The sequence below is a fragment of the Camelus bactrianus genome, chromosome 5 (genome assembly GCF_048773025.1).
Source record: "Camelus bactrianus isolate YW-2024 breed Bactrian camel chromosome 5, ASM4877302v1, whole genome shotgun sequence".
NCBI lineage: Eukaryota > Metazoa > Chordata > Mammalia > Artiodactyla > Camelidae > Camelus > Camelus bactrianus.
Window position 1 is genome coordinate 102,456,258 of NC_133543.1, and position 17,461 is coordinate 102,473,718.

The 17,461-nt window shown below is 56.7% G+C and overlaps 1 protein-coding gene across 2 annotated transcripts; it reads right to left on the reverse strand.

Moving 5' to 3' along the window:
• Positions 1-788: 788 nt before the first annotated feature.
• RAB17 (RAB17, member RAS oncogene family) lies at positions 789-16,727 on the reverse strand. 2 transcript variants are annotated; one of them, XM_074364556.1, is made up of 7 exons: positions 14,604-16,438; positions 9,600-9,759; positions 4,896-5,047; positions 3,738-3,863; positions 1,903-1,996; positions 1,561-1,652; positions 789-1,247 (listed from the first exon to the last, which is right to left on the reverse strand). In XM_074364556.1, exons 2-7 carry the CDS (start codon positions 9,754-9,756, stop codon positions 1,020-1,022), a joined length of 849 nt encoding a protein of 282 aa, XP_074220657.1. In that variant the 5' UTR covers positions 9,757-9,759; positions 14,604-16,438; the 3' UTR covers positions 789-1,019. The 2 variants fall into 2 exon arrangements, with proteins under 2 accessions (XP_074220657.1, XP_010946447.2); XM_010948145.3 differs by lacking the exon at positions 14,604-16,438 and adding an exon at positions 16,483-16,727 and having other exon boundaries at positions 1,107-1,652.
• Positions 16,728-17,461: the final 734 nt, after the last annotated feature.

Here is a 17,461-nt window from a genome sequence, read left to right on the forward strand (position 1 = left end):
TCTGCCTGCTGCCTGCGGAGGCTCCCAGGTGATTCCAGCGCACGGCTGAGCCCCCGCTGCCTGGTGAGGAGGAGGAGAGGGAGCCGCGCAGCCTCATCTGGAGGTGGGAGCCCACGCTCCAGGTCACAGCCGCCTCGCCCCATGTGCCACGTGCCAGACAGCAGTGAGTGCAAGACCGTGTTTTAGCAATACATTCTAGCCCGTGATGGGAGAAAAACAATCAGACGCTTGGGCATCCTACAAATAAAATTATTTCCGCATTTCCTACTTCATCACCACTGCTTCAGAAGTTCCTCTGAAAGCCTAGTATCGTTCAGCAGAGCAGCTCTCAGGACGCAAAGACCAGGAGCCGTGGGGTTTGCCCTCAGAGGTGCTGGAGCGCCTTCTGGTGGCCGGAGGCCACCTCAGCCTCCTGCCGCCTTCAAAGTGGGTCCCGCCCTTTGGGAGGGGCGGGGTCGTGGGCGGGGGGGGGGGCGGTCCCCAGCCCTGCTACTGGGAGTGAGGGCTCAGAGAGCACAGGGACACAGCCTGACACAGCAGGGCCAGAGCAGCCACCTTTGAACGACCTTCACCTGGCCACCGGCTCACCTCCCAGAAGGGCCATTAGGGCCTCTCTGTAAAGGCCAGCAGTGAGGAGGTGAACACGTGTTGTGTCACCCCTAGAAAGATGTCCTGTGCCCACCTTCATCACAATCTGCTGCCTGAACCCCTCCGCATTATTTAGTCCCCACAAGCCCTCCCGGAGGATGTGTGAGAACAGACCCCCACCTTCCAAACTCACCAAGGACCACAGAGTAGAAAGCAGTTTACTTTTTCAAGAAAAACCCCTAAGAAGTACAGCTGACACCTGGGGCTGAAAGTCCGAGTCCTCACACCCACGGGGCGTTAGCATCACTTTGTATTCTCCACGGGGAGCAAAGACGGGAGGGGCCTGGCGCCCCCACCCCACCCCCAGCTGCCCTCCGTCTGGCACCACTCTTCCCCAGGGGACATCACAGAGACCCATGACAATGTGATCATTACTCTGCTTCTTCCTGGCACTGCCACCTCCCCCTGGGCCTGCTCCCTCCTCTCCCACCTCCTCCCCCACCTCCCAGGAGCAGGTGGGCCCCAGCCCCTGGGGTGATCGTCCACCTGCCCCAGTGAGCAAAGTGTTTTTCTGACCCTGGTTCCGCTCTGACCGTATCATTCCTCAGTGTCTGGTGGCCCGGCAGCTGAGGGGCCACATCCAGCAGGATCAGACGCACCTGCCTGTGCACATGGGATTCAGTCAGTGACTGGTGTCTGGGGAGGTGGGGCCACACCCCTGAAGCCTTGTGACCCTGGACCCTCTCCTGAATGAGTCCCACCAGCTGTGGGAAGGGGTTACTCTAAGGGACGCCAGCTTCCGGAGCCTCCAGGCCTCAGGAGCAAGCCAGCGTCGACAGTGAGTCGGAATAACTACCCCCATTAATATGGAGCTGGCAGTGCTTGGCCTGAGGCCCGGGGGGCCCAGGCTGGGGGCTTCCTCCCCATGCCCCCAACCCCAGAGCGGCTGCGTCAGCGGGCACAGCACCCCGCCTGCCTCGAGGGCCTCTCGTTCAGAGCCAGCCGAGCATCTCCCTGCAGCGTCTGGCCTTGCTTCGTCTCTTCTCTCTGCAAAAGCTCTCGGGCTGTGAATGACAGGAGGAGGGGGCTGGGTTGGGAGAAAAGTGCCCCTGCCCAGCAAGTGCCCTGCACCCCTGGCATCCCCTGGGGACCCCACCCTCCCTGACATTTTCCCAGACCATGAAACACAGGCCCTTGATGCCTGGTCACTTTACAGTCCCTGGGGACACCCTGCTGGGTCCCAGGATGCCAGAGATCCAGAGATGGTCCCCCCCAATGCCTGGCTCTGGGACAGGGAGGGGGCTGGTCACTCACCGACAGCATTGAAGACCTCAGTCACCTGGTGGTTCAGTTTGGCCGAGGTTTCCATGAACAGCAACCCCTTGCTCTCTGCAAACTCCTTCCCTTCCTGAGGGAAATAGCCCCGAAAAGCACTCATTAATTATAAAATTTTCCTAAGAACACTCAGATGCCTTCTAAGAGGAAGACCCAAGACAGACTGAGAAACAACTGCAACCAATAGAGAACCTCACTCCTCAGTTCTGTTACTGGGGCTCCTGGAGCAGGGGGCCAGGACCCGGGAGGGGGGTCTCTCAAAGGCCAAACCTAGGAGCAGACTTCCCTGAACCAGGAAAAGGATGCCAGTGGGAAAACTGAACAAATCTGAACAAGATGTGTAGTTAATGGTGTTGCATGAAGGTCCATGTCCTGTTTGACGGTCATTCTGAACCTGGCTAAGGCGGCAACATTTGGGAAAGCTGGGAGAGGAGCAGGTCTTTGTACAATGTTCGTGATGGTTTTTGTAATTCTGAAATTATCTTAAGATGAAAAGCCAGAACATGAACCAGCCTTGCCGCTGCTCCAGCCGAGCGCCCTGCCGGTTCCTGGTGTCTGTGGCGCCCTGCCCTCCGCCCCCGCCCCCAGACCCCGCCCAGCTCAGTGGGAGCTCAGAATACAGAGGCCAGGGTGGGGTCCCCGGGCCCTGGGTCTACAGTCCAGGCCCCAGGGTGGCCCATTTCTGTGCAGTCTAGGCCACAGGGTCCCGCTCCCGCTGGCAGGCCATCCTGGCCCAGAGCAGAGCTGAGTGGAGAGGAGGCCCCTCCCGCCCCTGAGCTGGGCCACCGGCCTCCCCGGGGGCTCCCTGTCCGGCTGGTCTCCCCGCTCAGCCTGACCCTGCTTCCACCTGTTCTTCCCCAGTCCCCCGTCGGGTTCCCAACCCAGCGACTCAGCGCTGCCCCCAGAATAGAGCCCCCAAGCCCAACACCACCGCTGGGATCTCTGCCTCTGAGCACCAGCGCCTGCTCGGCACGGCCTCCTGGGCCAGCCGCTGCCTCCCTCCACCTCCTCAGGGAGCCCCACCCGGCCCGGCACCTCCCGCCCTCAGTGTCACCTCTCCCCGTCCCTTCATCTGCCCCTCCTCCCGGAGCCTTCCCTAAACCCACCCCCAACACCCTCCCATACACACACAGACACCACTCTAGCACAGCTCCTAAACATGCACACACTAATGCACACAGACACCACTACACACACACTAATGCACACAGACACCACTACACACACACACACACACACACACATGCACACAGACACCACTACACACACATACACACACGCTGATACACACAGACACCGCTCCGCACGCGCACGCACACGCACTAGGAGCCCTTGCTCCTGCCCCGGGCTCCCAGCACTCTACACGCCTCTCCCATATTGCTGGTCCACTTACAGGAGACCTGCAGCTTTTTAGATTTCCTGCCCCTTGCTCATGTCCTAGCAAAGAAATTTGGATTCATTCCCACTTGCCCCTTCTGCAATAGTTTATTGAACACAGAGAAAAAGATCTGAAACTGCCATGACTCAAGGAGGGAGATGCTGGGCAGGGTCGTGGCTTTCTCAGGGGAGCCACCCCGCCAGGCTGCACCCCCACCGCCCCGCCAGTCCTGGGGGTGCTGCCGGCGTTGCTCCCAGCTCTCCCCACGCCTGGGCGCAACCACCTATCAGCCTGACCTTCCCAGGAGACCAGAAAGTTTCACCCAGAAGGGACACTAGGTGTGTGTGCGTGTGTGGGTGTGTGTGCAAGTGTGCACGTGTGTTTGGGGTCCCTCCCACCTCCCCGGCGGGGACAGAATGACGGTCTCCAGTCCCACCTCCAGCGTCACCTCCCGCTCTTTGCCGAGGTCCGTCTTGTTGCCGACCAGCATGATCACGACTTCTCCCGGGTGGAACTCCTCCTCCAGGTCCTTCAGCCACTGCTGCGCTTTGCAGAACGAATCCTAAACCAAGAAACCAGGAACATCAGTGGGGCACATCCCGGTGGTCTTCCTCAGCGCCCGGGAGAGTCACGGCAGGTGTGGGTGGCCATCCTGTGCAATATGGCACCCGATCCAACTGACCCACCAAGGGACCCAAGGGCTGCTGCACCCCTGGAGCGGGCGGCCTGTCTCTGGCCTGGGGTGGTCTGGGCAGCTCCGTCCTCACCGGGCGGGGGGAGGCTGGGAGCTGCAGGCGGTTCCAGGTCAGACCTGGAGCCCAGGAGGCCTCTGTTCCTGGATGCCCTCAAGGGCCACTTTGTAGGGGGCTGACTGACATCCCAAACCCCGATCCTCACTGCAGTGCCCCCAGATCTATGAACGGGGCTTCTGCCCTGGGCCCCAAGCAACCCGTCTGCTCCATAGTCAAGCTGACCCAGTCGGCCTGCTCTCAGCACTGCAGGGCCCCACTTGTGGTGCACACCCCCCTGATTCCACCAGCGTGGAACTCCCTTCCCTCCTGCTTACCTACCCACCCCTCCTCCCCTGCCCACCTACCCACCCCTCCTCCCCTGCCCACCCCAAAGGCCAGCCCTGCATCTCCCACCACCATCTCAGCTAAACCTTCCTGCAGGAAGTAGGGTGCCCCCCATCAACCCCCACAGGCCCCCGCCCTTCCCCGCTAGTGCTCCAAGTATCTGCCCACGCCTGTTTGGCATCAGCCCCGAAGATACTGTGTGTATCAGAGATGCAGCCGAGGGCTGTATCCTGTTTTCATAACATCCCCCTCAGCACCTCAGTGGGCACCCAAGGAATCATGACTGATGGAGGGTGATGCTCTGTTCGGGGTATTCTGGGAGGACAACCGAGGAGAACATACCCAGCATGCAGCAGAAGGAGGGGTTGTCACGGAGGACTTCCTGGAGGTGACTAACTTTCAGGGAAGGGTTCTCTACTGGTTGTCATGATTTTCACATCAAGGCCAGTCGCCCCCCAGGAGCACAGAAAGTGGACGCCTTGTGGAGGAGGGTGGGGACACGCGCTGGCGAGCCTCACCTTCCTAGTGACATCATACACCAAAAGCGCAGCGCTGGCGCCCCTGAAGTAGAGGTGGCAGACGCTGTGGTACTTCTCCTGGCCAGCTGTGTCCCAGATCTCAAAGTTTAGAGATGCAGCGCCCAAATCCACCACCTTGGTGAAGAACGCACCTGAAACAGAAGCCCAGAGGAGGCCTCCCTGGAGGGCGAGGTCTTCACCCACCTCAGCCTGGGCCAGCGCAAGCCCTGGGCTCAGCAAGCCAGCCAGAGGCAGCCAGCCCTGTGTCCTGTCACCACAGCGGGGAGGGCTGAGCACACACCTCGTCTGGAAGGTGGACGTTTCTGGGAAAAGCACAGTGTTACGAGTAATTTGCTGCAGACCTTTGTAGATTCTACAGAGCTTTTGGGTGGGAAAATAAACTCTCAGTGTCCTAACTCAAAATCCTCTGGACAATGGGTGGCATGGAAGGGGTCTCTGATAACCAAGGGTCCAATACGTCCCCGTGGGGGTCCAGAGATGCAGCTGGCACACTGATGGTCTCACCAGCTCATCCTCCAAACCCTCCCGGCCTCCTGCTACCTCCCAGCCTCATCCATACCTCACCCTGCTGACCCTCCATCGGCACTGACCTCTCTGCTTGGAACCTTCCTCCTCCCCATCCCTTCACGTCCCCTGAGGTCTCTGAGTGCCAGCCCAGGCCCCCGTCTCTTCCCCCCGAGCCTCCCTGTGCTGCTCACACACCCAGGGGCACAGGTAGATTTCTGTGTTCTCACCTGTCACCCCTGGGGACAATGAGCACCTGGAAGGCAGGGACTTCTATTCATTCATGTCTCAGCTTCAAAATGACACACAACAGAAGACCTACCCCAAAACCTTTCATTCGACATACTGGGCAATCCACCTTTCAGCTGAAGATTTTTTCTCCCTTAGCATAATTTTCCAAAGTGATGTGACTTTGAGATAGTTATTTAGTGACACCAAGATGTTCTGGCCACAGTGTGCAGGTATGTCATACACAGAACTGGACCAGGGACTGGGAGGGGGACAGAGGTGGGGCTTCAGGAAAAGCTGCGGCCCTGCCCACACCCCAGCTGGGGTGGAGCTTGTGGGGAGATTCTGGCAAACGCAGCTGCATGCTTAAAATTAAAACTTGCACTCCAAGGCCAGCGTGTGAGTGTCCTGGGACTGCCGGAGCAAATGACCCCAGACAGGGTGGCTTCAGATAGCAGAAATGGATTCTTTCAGTCCTGGCAGTCGAGGTCCAAAATCAAGGTGGACTCCTTGGCTCCAACCCAGAAAAGAGCCCACATGAATTATCTCCCTTGTTCAGAAACCCACTGTCCGCATTTTTTACGTGTTCACAGCTGAAGCCACAAAGTGATTACAAAATAAACTTCCAAGAAATTCAAACAGACTTGGAGATTTTGCCTGAAATGATACTGGCAACAAGTTGGGGGCTGGGGGTGGGATCAGGCCACAAACCAGGACTTGTTCTAGAACAGGCTGGTAGACAAAATGCACTGGCACCTTTTCATCAGACTATAATCTGCAATGAGGCCACTGGGCTCACTGTCCCATCATGGCACACAGCAGGGCTCCCGCTCCTCTGGCCCCACTGCAGACATCCACGCAGGTGCCCCAGTGGTGGGGACACTTGGGGACACTTCCAGCCCCCGCTCCCAGCCTCTGGAAGCAGACATGCCCTCGACTTGGTGAGCTGAAGGAACCCCCGTGGGCAACAAATGACAAGAGAATTAACCGGGGGCTATTCTTCAATTTGCATTTTTTTGCCCCAAATTAAAAGGTGTCTCTACTCAATGTGAACTAAGGAAAGGTTGGCTTTTTTACCTTTTAATTTAAATAAATGGCTGATGGCACTCACTGGAGCCCTCTCTCCCACATTCATCTTTTTTGTAAAAGTCACAAGCTCCTCACTGGTTTAGGGGAACACGACGTGAGTGACTTCTCAGGGGCTTCAGCAAAGCTTCGCTCAGCAGGGGAGGGAGGTGGGGGTGACACTGAATACCTTTGGTGCCTCTCTGGCCCACACTAGGCCCAGCTGGTCCAAACTCATTTTGGCTTCCGCCAGCAAATACGCACACCAACACCAGATGTCACCATCCCTCCAAAGAAGTCCCTGAGACCGTGCAGGGCAGGGAACTGGCCAGCGCTCCCCCTGCTGTGGCCAGTCGGGATTCCAGGATGAGGGGCCGGGGGAAGCTCGGTGGGGTCTTCGGGAGCTCTGGATGGCCCCAGCGACCACTCCTTGGAGCTGCCCACCTCCATGACCCCTGCCAGGCCCTCTCCTGCAGCTGGGCTGGAAGCCTTTGGGGTGCTGGGGTGGCCAGGAGTTCAAGGGGACTCTGGTCTCCCCCAAGCAGACTGAGCCCCCAGGAGTCTGCACTCACTTCCACTCTGGCTATTTGGGGTACTCGAGTCTGTTGGTCACTGCGGCTCACAGCTATGGCTCCAACTTCCTCTGGATGGGCGGGGTCTGGCTGCAGGACCGCTGGACCATCCTGGCCTGAGCACTCTTCTGCAGAGCCACGCCCAGTGCTTGTGTAATCCTCCGCTGCGGCCCCCCCCCCACCGCACCCACCAACAGACCCAGACCCTCTGGAGGGTGCCCAGGGACCCCCGCGCCTCCCAAAGGCTGGAGGATCTTGCAACTGGCCTGCCCTGAAGGCAGCAGCACCTAGGACGAGCCAGGCCCTGGCCCCGCCCCTGCCCTCAGGGGTGTGAGGGTGGGTGTCTAAGGACGGGTGACGACCTTAAGTCACAGCACGCTGATCGTGACTTGACATCCTTCCATCAGCCTTTCACAGAGGGCCCCCCTCACCCCAGAGCAGGGCCTGTGCATCCTCGTTTCACAGACAGGAACATTCAGGTGAGAACCTAGGCCGTCCCCCCATTTGTTCGTTCAGCTCCTGTTTGCTGAGAACTCCCTGCCGGCCACACCGGACACGCACCCCCGCGGCGTCCTCCCCGCGGCCCCGGGGTGGGGGTGGTGAGCGCCCTCAGCCTCCCCCTGTGGCTCTGCTCACCCTCCGGAAAGCCAAGGCCGTCGTCGTGAGAACGCATCTGCCTTCAAAGGGCTTCTGTACAGCACGGACCACCCCCCTTAGATTAAAGGGACACTCGTCACAGTTCCTCATTTGAAAACGGGGGATGTCTGCTTTTATAATAACACGATCATTATGATAGCATAATAATTAATAGACTCACGTAGCATATAATATACGAATATAATAAGTGAGTAATATTATTTTATTTATTTGTTTTCAGAATGTGATAATTATAATATCCACCTCCAAAGGCTCTAGTAACATCTCAAGTTGTACCCGGGGAGCTCAGGGGACCCGCGATGTGCTTGGGGGAGACCGTCATTCCCGCACGAGGCTGAGCTCCTGAAAGCAGGGGCTCACTCACCTCGCCGCCCCTGCACCGGGCTCAGCGGTGCACACAGTAGGTGCTCAATAAGGAGCTTGGTGGCTGACCGAATAAAGAAGCACTAAGCTCAGCCGCGGGCTTGTGGGCCACAGCACTGATCTAGTCTTCCCCCATCTCCGCATCCTCCCACCACGAGCCTGGAAGGCCAAAGTGGGAGCGGAGATTTAAGGCACCTGCCCCAGGCAGAGGTGGAGTCCTGGGGGATAAGCCTGGGCTGGTGGCGGGGTGCTGGCAGCAGGAGGCAGGGGGCGGGCAGCACACCCAGCTCTGCCCTCCAACCAAAGGAGCCCCCACCTAACCTGAGCCCTGGCTCTGCACCCTCCTGGCCTCACAGCACCCCTGAAGAGAGTGGGGTGACGTGGGCAGTCTGGGGAGGGTGACAGCTTGGTCCCCGACTTGCTGGAACTGGAGGAACCAGTGGAGGTGCCAGTGGGTGGGGGACAGGGCCCCCCCGCCATCCACAAGCTGCCGCGCGCTGGGCCTACAGGCCTCCTGCCTGGGAAAGTTATCCAGCATGTCTGAGCGTCCCTTCCCTCTTCCCCAGCCCCCTGCAAGCACAGAAGGCCGGCACCCTCCCCTGGCTCCGCGTGGCTCTGTGCACGAGGGGCCCCTTCCACCCACCACCCAGCCCCTCCTGGCAGGCCCGAGCCGGGCCTCCCTGGGCCCCTGAGCTGAGGCCGTGGCCCACAGTGAGCCCCATGCCCCTCTCCTCGGCCTCCCCACGCCCCCTGGAGCCCATCCCCTGGCCACCCGCTGCCTCAGGGTCTCTCGCAGACTCTGTAAGAGCAGGAGTCCCAAACTTTGGGGGGCAGGGACCCGTAGCAAATATTTTAGGCTTCAAGAGTCGTGCTGTTCCTGTTGCAACTGCACGGCGCTGCCCTTCCAGACTGAAAGCCACGGAGGACACACAGCTGGGAGGGAGAGGCCAGCTTGTCCGGGGGCTGAGTGGCAGAGCCTGGGGTGCTTCTCCTGGGCTCCCCACTCTGCCAGCACAATCCCTCACCCCACCCTCTGGGGCCAGAGACTCTGTCCCTGCCCCTCCACCCCTCCGCGGACTCCAGCTGAGCCGACACCTGGCTGTGCTCTGGGTTCCGTGTGTGACTGACCGAGGTGGACCTCGTTTCATCCCTGAATGTGCCAGGCCCTGCACGCGGTCCCGGGAGCACGTGGGAAACTCCCCGGTGGGCTTGTCCCCATGCACCCCATGCCTGGGTCAGCGGCCCCGGCTTCTTCCCCGGAGACGAATGAAGGATGCCCTGTCCCGTCACTTACATCCCACGGTGGGCAGGATACTCTTGAAGTCATTCTTCACATACCGGAGAGCCAAGCTGGACTTGCCCACAGAGTCAGTGCCCAGGAGAACCAGCTTGAAGATGCAGGGCTGGCCAGGGTCAGCCCCAGGGCAGGAGGCCTCGTCCACCTGCGCCATGCCCTGCAGAGACAGCAGGGGAAGGTTGAGTGTCTGAAGCCAAATAACCTTAGCAAGTTCACCCCCAGGACGCTGCTGCCCTGGCTGGATGCAGACGGCCTGGAACAGAATGCAGCTCCAACTCAGAGGCACCTGGCTTGACATCCCGGGTCCACTCTGCACCCCATCTCCCCAAGTTGAATCTCCCCACATGAACAATAGCCGTGACGTAGGTCTGCTATGAGGTGCTGGGCACGGACGGCATGTCCGCGGTGCCCGGCGGGGGCCAGTGGGTCAGGCACCGCTTCAAACCCTGAAGAGGAATGACTGTGCGCCCGTCATCATGCTGGCTTACTGACCTCCTGTAACCGAGCAGGACCCCATGGGGCCATCCTGGGACAGACCCCCCACCTACCCCCCATCCTGCGCCTACCTCTTGTCTGGAGAAAAGCTTTAGTCTCCTAGGTCCCCTGAGTTCCAAAGAGTGCATGTAATCAGAAAAGTGAGAAAACACAGAAAGAAAGGAGAACGTCATGCAAAACAGAGTAATAATCGTTTAGCTGTTAAAGAAAGTCAAGGACCTTATTTCCTCCTCAAGTTCACTAGATAATATCCCGAGCCATGTCCTTCGAGCCGAGCCGTTTTGCTGAAACCCCCACCAGGTGGGAGAAGTTAACTGTGTGCTGCCCACAAGCCGGAGACCCCAGACCTGCGGGAACCGGAAGGTTGATGGCGCTGACTCCCCATGACCTCACGTCCATGAGATGATCAGAAGAATGTCCGTGAGCTGATCACACCCCACAGCCCCTCCCCCCAACCCTGTCTTTAAAAGCCTTTCCCGGAAAGCCGTCAGCGAGTTTGGGCCCTTTAAGCACCAGCGGCCTGGACTGCTTGCTGGGTGCCTGCAGTAAACGTCGCACTTTCCTTCCCCACAGCCTGGTGTCACAGGTTGGCTTTACTGCGCGCGGGCAAGCGGACCCAAGTGTAGTTCAGTAACGCTTCCATCCCTTCCCACTTTTGAAGGATGTGTGACTTACTCTGAAACGTGTCTGAAACACCTGAAAGGTACAGTGCCCTCTCCACAGTGGTTCATGGATTAAAGCTGGTGTTTCAAAACTATCTATCTACAAAAGAGGTTGGTGTTTCAAGGATCTCAAAACATGTTAGTCCTTCCCTCTGCATCTAAAGCCGCAGAACCCACAGCGATAAGCCCTGGAGCAAAGCAGCTCTGTGATCAAAATTAATGTGGGCAAACCCCGCAGGTTTTTTCACTATAGGAAATTTCAGGCACAAACCACGACAAGGATGGCGGTCATTCTGGTGGAACTCGTGTCTCCATCAGCCGCCTCCACAAGCACCAGCTGTGGCCAATCCTGCTTCATTCACAGCCCCGAACCTCCCTCACACGCAAGGTTAGTTTGAAGGAAATCCCAGACATCCTATTATTTCTCCTGCTAATCTCAGTATATAGACATGGGGGGGAGTTTGCTTTAAAAAAAATGGCTTTTATTACATGAGATGTGTAAAATAGTCAAATTCATAGAAACAGAAAGAAGAATAGTGGTGGCCAGCAGCTAGAAGGGAGGGCAGAATTGGGAGCTGTGGTCTGATGGGTGTAGTTACAGCTTTGCAAGAGGAGAAAGTTCTGAAGAATGGCTGCACACAGTGCGAATACACTTAAAACTACTATATTGTACACTTACAAGTGGTTATGATGATTTTTAAAAATCACTTCTCGGACAGCTCTAGACTTCAAGGCATAAAGCTTTCTTGCATGACCAAAAATAAACATAGAAGTGGCTTTTATAATAGAATCTTCAAACTATTCAGAGGTGAGCCACCAAGTTTTACAGGCTACTTTTTTTTTTTGCTATGAATAAGTTATACGTGTGTTCTTTTATTCACAATGTATTTGTTGAAGAAATCAGGTGGTCCTGTAGTCTCTGGATTTTGCTGATTGCGTTCCTATGTTGTCATTGAATGTGTTCCTGCAAACTCCGTGTTTTCTGTAGCTTGGTGGCTCAGAACAGAAATCTGGTCACATACAGGCTATCTTCCGGCAAGAATGTTTCGTGAGTGTGGCGCGAATTTCCTCGGGAGGCAAATAACGTCCAGCGGCCTCTTTGTGGCGTCAGCAGTCATGGGCGACCACGTCCACTCTTTCATTTGGGGGCTGCAAGATGGTGGCATTCTACTGTTATCACTTCATCTATTATCTGGATTGCTTCTAGAAAGAAGAACTTCCCCTGAAAAATATCCAAACCCAGCTCAGAGGCAGCCGGTCCAGTGGCCGCCTCTCCCTCCTCACGGTGGCAGGTGGACTGGAGGAAGGGGAGGGATTCTGAAGAGGAGAGAGAGCAGGAGGGAGCAGACCCCGTCCCCTCTCCGCCCCGCAGCGAGCAGCCAGGCCACACACTGGTCGGGGCTGCCCTGCAGCGACACAAGGAAGAGGACCGAGTTTGGGATCAAATTCTCAAAAAAACAGGACTGAGTCTGCGATGCCGACAAGACTTCTTTCTTCTTCTTCTTCTTCTTTTTTTAATTTTTGAGGGAAGGTGGAATTAAGTTTGTTTGTTTGTTTATGGAGATACTATGGAGTGAACCCAGGACCTCGTGCATGCTAAGCACACACTCCACCACTGAGTTACATCCTCCCCACCAAGGACTGGAAAGGGACTACGGTCACAGGGTCTGGTGGAGAAGGGCTCACAGGCCCACCCGCTCCCAGGGGAAACGACACAGCAGAGCCACGGGGTTACTGAGAAGCATGTCTGAACTCCCATCTTCAAGGAGGTACTCCAGAGTTTCAACCACCATCAGCGATGATGCTTTGTGGTGTCATGTCTGCTGTCCTGCCTGGATACCCTGCAACGTCTGCATCCCACAGCCCCGCGGCCGCCCCGGGCTGGGGGAGCGGGCTCTGCAGGGGCCAGTCCGCTCCCCAGAACCCACCACCCCTGCAAGAACTCGAAGCAGTCCTTCCACAGATTTCTGACCCACTGGTAGAAATTAAACTCAAAGGCAAAGTAAAATGAACTCCAGGAACAGATGTGGGAGCACCTGAAGTTGCTGGCCCCCCAGGAATAAAACCGCAGCCTGTGATCCAGCATTGCAGGCCAAGCGGCAAATCAGAGTCCAGAGTCTGGTTGAAGCCCCGGGAAAGATAACAAAGGGACATCGGCTCAAAGTTCAGACTTGGCTGCAGCTGCTTATCTGTCAACTCCCCCCGCAAATTACCCGGGGAATCTGCCTTACAGTGAAGTTGCTCCATCTGTTCTCCCCTCGCTGTTCAAGCCGATGCCAATCCCTCCCTGTCACAGCCTGTCTGGTCTCGCAGCTGCCACCCTTACCCCCAGTCGTGTGTCCAGTCCCCAAAAATAGCAGCTAATAAAACAAAGTCCCTGCCAGCCTGCGGCCTGCAGCTCCCTGCTCGTCTTCTTGACTGAGATGATCTCAGTTTCTCCCTCGACCTGACCTCGCAGAATTTTCTTTTTAATGGTTTCTCTCTCTCACTGGGATGTAATGAGGTTTAATTTATATAACTATTGTATTCCTTTCTCTCTCTCTCTCTCTCTCTCTCTCTCTCTCTCTCTCTCGGCTGTGAACTATCACAAATGCACGGACAGTATTCACTGAGCATACAGTAGGTGCTCAATAAATAGCTCATGCGTGAACATAGGGATGACTTAGCCAGAAGCCACAAGTAGACAGACATGCTATTTCCACCACATCATTTGTTTGCACAGCCAGGAAAACCCCAGGCAGCTTGTCTGACAGTGGGCTGCGGTCTCTGCAGGAAGAGCAGACGAAATCAACTCTACTTCATAAAAAAAAATTAAAAAAAAATAAAAACTTTTAAAAAGAGAGAGAGGAAGGGCCTGTAGCAGGCGCTGAGAACAGCGTCGTCCAGGCAGCTCAGCCGAGGGGCCGAGAAAGGCAGGCTGCTCGCTGCACGGCGCGCCGCACGGGCGCACCGCGGCGGCCGCTGGGACGGCACGCAGGACCCTGACCGGCGGAAAACGGCTCTGCCTCCTTGAACAGGCCGGCCGACTAACCAGGCCCGGAGCTGCTTTTCAGAGCCGGCGCGGCACGGGTGCAGGACGGGAACCCACGTCTCCGCGCTGACCCCGAACCAAGACTCTTCGGTCTACGGCACTCAGAGAATAGCGATGCCACCACCAGAGCCCTTTACGAAGCGAGAGGGCCCTCAGCAAGGACAGCTGCTTGCAGCAGCACTCGCGTGGGCTGCCTGGAGACCAACCAGTCTGCTTCCACGACCGCAGGTCCCTGAAGCCCCTGACTCTGCCGAGCCCCGGGCGGGGGCGGGGGCGGGGGGGGGGGGCGCTTCCAGAGCCCTGCCTCTGGCCTTACTGCCGGGAAACCGCGTGGTGAGGGTTTTGCTTTTCTCAAAAGCCTGTGCCCGAGTGTTGGCCTCTATGCCTGTCAGGCGGTGATCCCTCACCGGCGACAGACACGTCAGGGGAGGGGGGACAGAGGCCAGCGGGCAGCCCCTCCAGGGAGGAGCAGGGTGGGCTCGCGCCCTGCACACCGCCTTCTGCTGAAGCCGAGCAGCTTTCCTGAGAGCAGGCCGCCGTCCTGGCCACACCAGATGCCCGGGGCAGAGCGTCACTTCAGCCGCGTGCAGAGGCCGCAGGACGCCCGCGCGACATGGAGAACGCGGGTGCAGCGGGCCTGCCCCGGGGCCGGAGGACGGTCAGCGCAGCGGCAAACGCCCGCTTACACGGCGCGCTCGTTTGTGGCCGGACACCGAGAAACGGGGCAGAGCGGGGGCGAGCGGGGCTAGGCGCGGGCGGGGCTGCGGGGCTGCGGGGGACGCGGAGGGGCGGCACCGGCGGAAGCGCGCGAACCTCAGCTGTAGGAGCAGCAAGTCCTGGGGGCCTGGCGCGCAGCGCGGCGAGTAGAGCCAACAGTGCGTGTCACACGCTGGAAGAAGGCTGAGAGGGCAGATCTTCAATGTTCTCACCACAAAAAGAAATGGTAATTATGTGACGTCGTGGGGTGTTAGCTTAGCCCTGGGGGTTATCACTGTGCAATATGTAATTGCATCAAATCAACATGTACTATGCCTTAAGCTTGCACAATGTTATAGGTCAATTATATCGCAAGAAAGCTGGAGGAAAGGAACTTTTAAGAATGGAATTCCCGAACCTTCTCTGCCACCCCAGGTCGATACCTTGTTTCTGGCTGGAAATACTTAAGGTGCCTGCTTAGAAGCAGATAGTCCACTGATTTTTGCTATAATTTTACATAAAGAGACAGTTCTACCACACGTAAAGCAGCGCGTTCTCAGGAGTTTAAAGATACCCCTTCAACTGTGCTCTGCTATTCATGTGCACAATTAATAAAACACTTAAGTCAAGAAAATCTTGAGCCCAAAATGTGTCTGAATTAACCAAAATAGGCGGAGTATGAATGAACGTACCATTACTATGATACCACACACAGGTGACTTATCCCTTTGACAATGACACATCTCTTGGTCTAAAATATTATTTTGTGGTAAATATAAACACATCATTGCCCATATGAAAAAAAAATGAAGTTACCCATAATCCTACATCCTTAATAAAATGAGGGATGGTTTTTTGCCTCCTTACTTCTAGTTTTTTCCTAAGAATCTTAAAAACAAACCAACCATAGTTTTAACATAAAATTATGCATCCTACATTAAAATAAAACTTCACATATCTCGAGGGCATTTCTCCACCTTGTTCTATACGTTATAGATGTTTTCACCATCTGCAGGTGTGATGACCACACGACATTCCTACAACTATTCCAGTTTGCTGGGCTGTTTCTCTATCACTGGATATTCACTTGGCTTTAATTATCTTTCCTGTAATAAGTAAGCCTGCAGGAAGCATTTCCGTATATAATTTTGTGTGTGATTACATGTTGTAAGCTTTTGATCATCAGAGGTTGGAGCCCTCTGTTCAGAGAGAAAATTGAAAGTGTGACTTTTGACCCAGCCTCTAGCATTTCATCCAGCTGGGATTATTAAAGTCTCTCTCGACACAGAAATGTTCTCAGGAACGCCACGTTTGTGCTGAGGACCAGTAGGGACACCCACTCCAGCATTTTGGGTTGGCGCTTTCCATGTCTTCCTGGCCCACCACCTCCACCAGAGGAAAAGGGAAGGACTGCAAATCCAAACCAGCCTTCTTGGGAGAGGGGCCACTCCAGGCACAGGTCTGGTGAGCCGGATCTGTGGCCGCAGGTCCTCAGTGTGCCCTCCCGACCCAGGCAGGTGAAAACAGCGGGATTTCCCTGCGGCTGTTCACTCTGAGGGCAGTCTGATTCCTTGAGCAGCGTAAGTCATTTGAAATGGATTCCTGTAAGGGCTCCTGTTCATTACCAGCCGCTACATTCAAGCCCTTTAACTGGAATTTTCCCAGAGGTCACTATTTAAGTAGGAATCACCTTCCGAACTGACCCAGCAAGCCGTCCGGGACAAACAGGACACCTCTACCGTTCAGGAGAACACACTCCTCACCCCTCCCTTTGCCCTTTCGATTATGTGCACGGGGGCTCACGCACAGACACACAGAGACACAAACATTGGCACACACATGACACGCAGATACACTCACACACACACACACACACACACGCACACAAAGACAAATGGACACAGATTGACCCACAGATACAAACAGACACACATAGACATTCACACACAGACACAGACACTCAGCAAAGTGTCCCGAAGTCTAAACAATAACTCACGTGCTCCCCAGGCCTGGTCACTTCCAGCGAGCCTGACAGCCTGTCATCACCGGGTCCTGCAGGGCCCCTACCTGCACCCCCTTCTCCCCATTTCTGGCCAGGGAACAGGGCTGCTCCCTCAACAGGCGGGCTGGGGCGTGGCCTTGGGGACAGGCAGGGGCTCTGTTCCAACAGAAAACAGGTAAGAAGCAGCAGCCTCTGGCCAAGGCAGTGCCCTGCCCCCTCCTCCAAGGTCAGGCCCCCTCCCGCCCCAGGAGGCTCCCTGGGCAAGGTCCACCACAGTCATGTGGTTGCTGGGGCAGGGCGGGAGGCTGGACCTGAGAGCAGGAGCCACAGCGGCACCTGGGCACCTGGCGGAAGTCACGTTCCTGTCGGGTCACCCGACTCCAGCTGAATTTCTGTTTTGTTACAGGTCTCATTTCAGTGCTGAAGGTCTCCCTCCGCTCCCTCCTCTGGCTGTGGGGATCTTTGTGGCATTTGAAACTAGCTGGCCAGAAGAGAAGGAAGTATGTTGGTCAAATGAATTTGTTCCTGCCACAAGCAGCTGGGAGCCAGCTCTGGTGGGGCCCTGTGCCGGGAACCAGAGGCCAGCCAGGGGGCCAGTCCTGGGGCCAGAGGACGGGGCCCTGGCTGGATGCCCCGGAAGGCCGCATTTCCTGCTCCCAGCTTTGTCTCCCTGCAACTGACCACACCTGCGCGGGGGTGGGAGGGTCTGGGAGCAAGACCGGGGGCAGGGGACATCCTCCTCGGCCTCCCAAGTTCTTCACACGACTCCACTCATGGAATTTCCTGCCTCAGCAATGATGGAATAGCCTCTAAGATTTTGAGTCTCCAAGCACTGGGTTGGGGCAGGCTGGATGCTGAGAAAGGCGGAGATTTGTTAGCCACGAATCTGTCTGCAGACAGTGTGTGGGAAGCTAGCTGTCCTCACAGCTCACCTTAACTTCAGCGTGGGCTCCCACCCCGCCAGGCTGCTGGG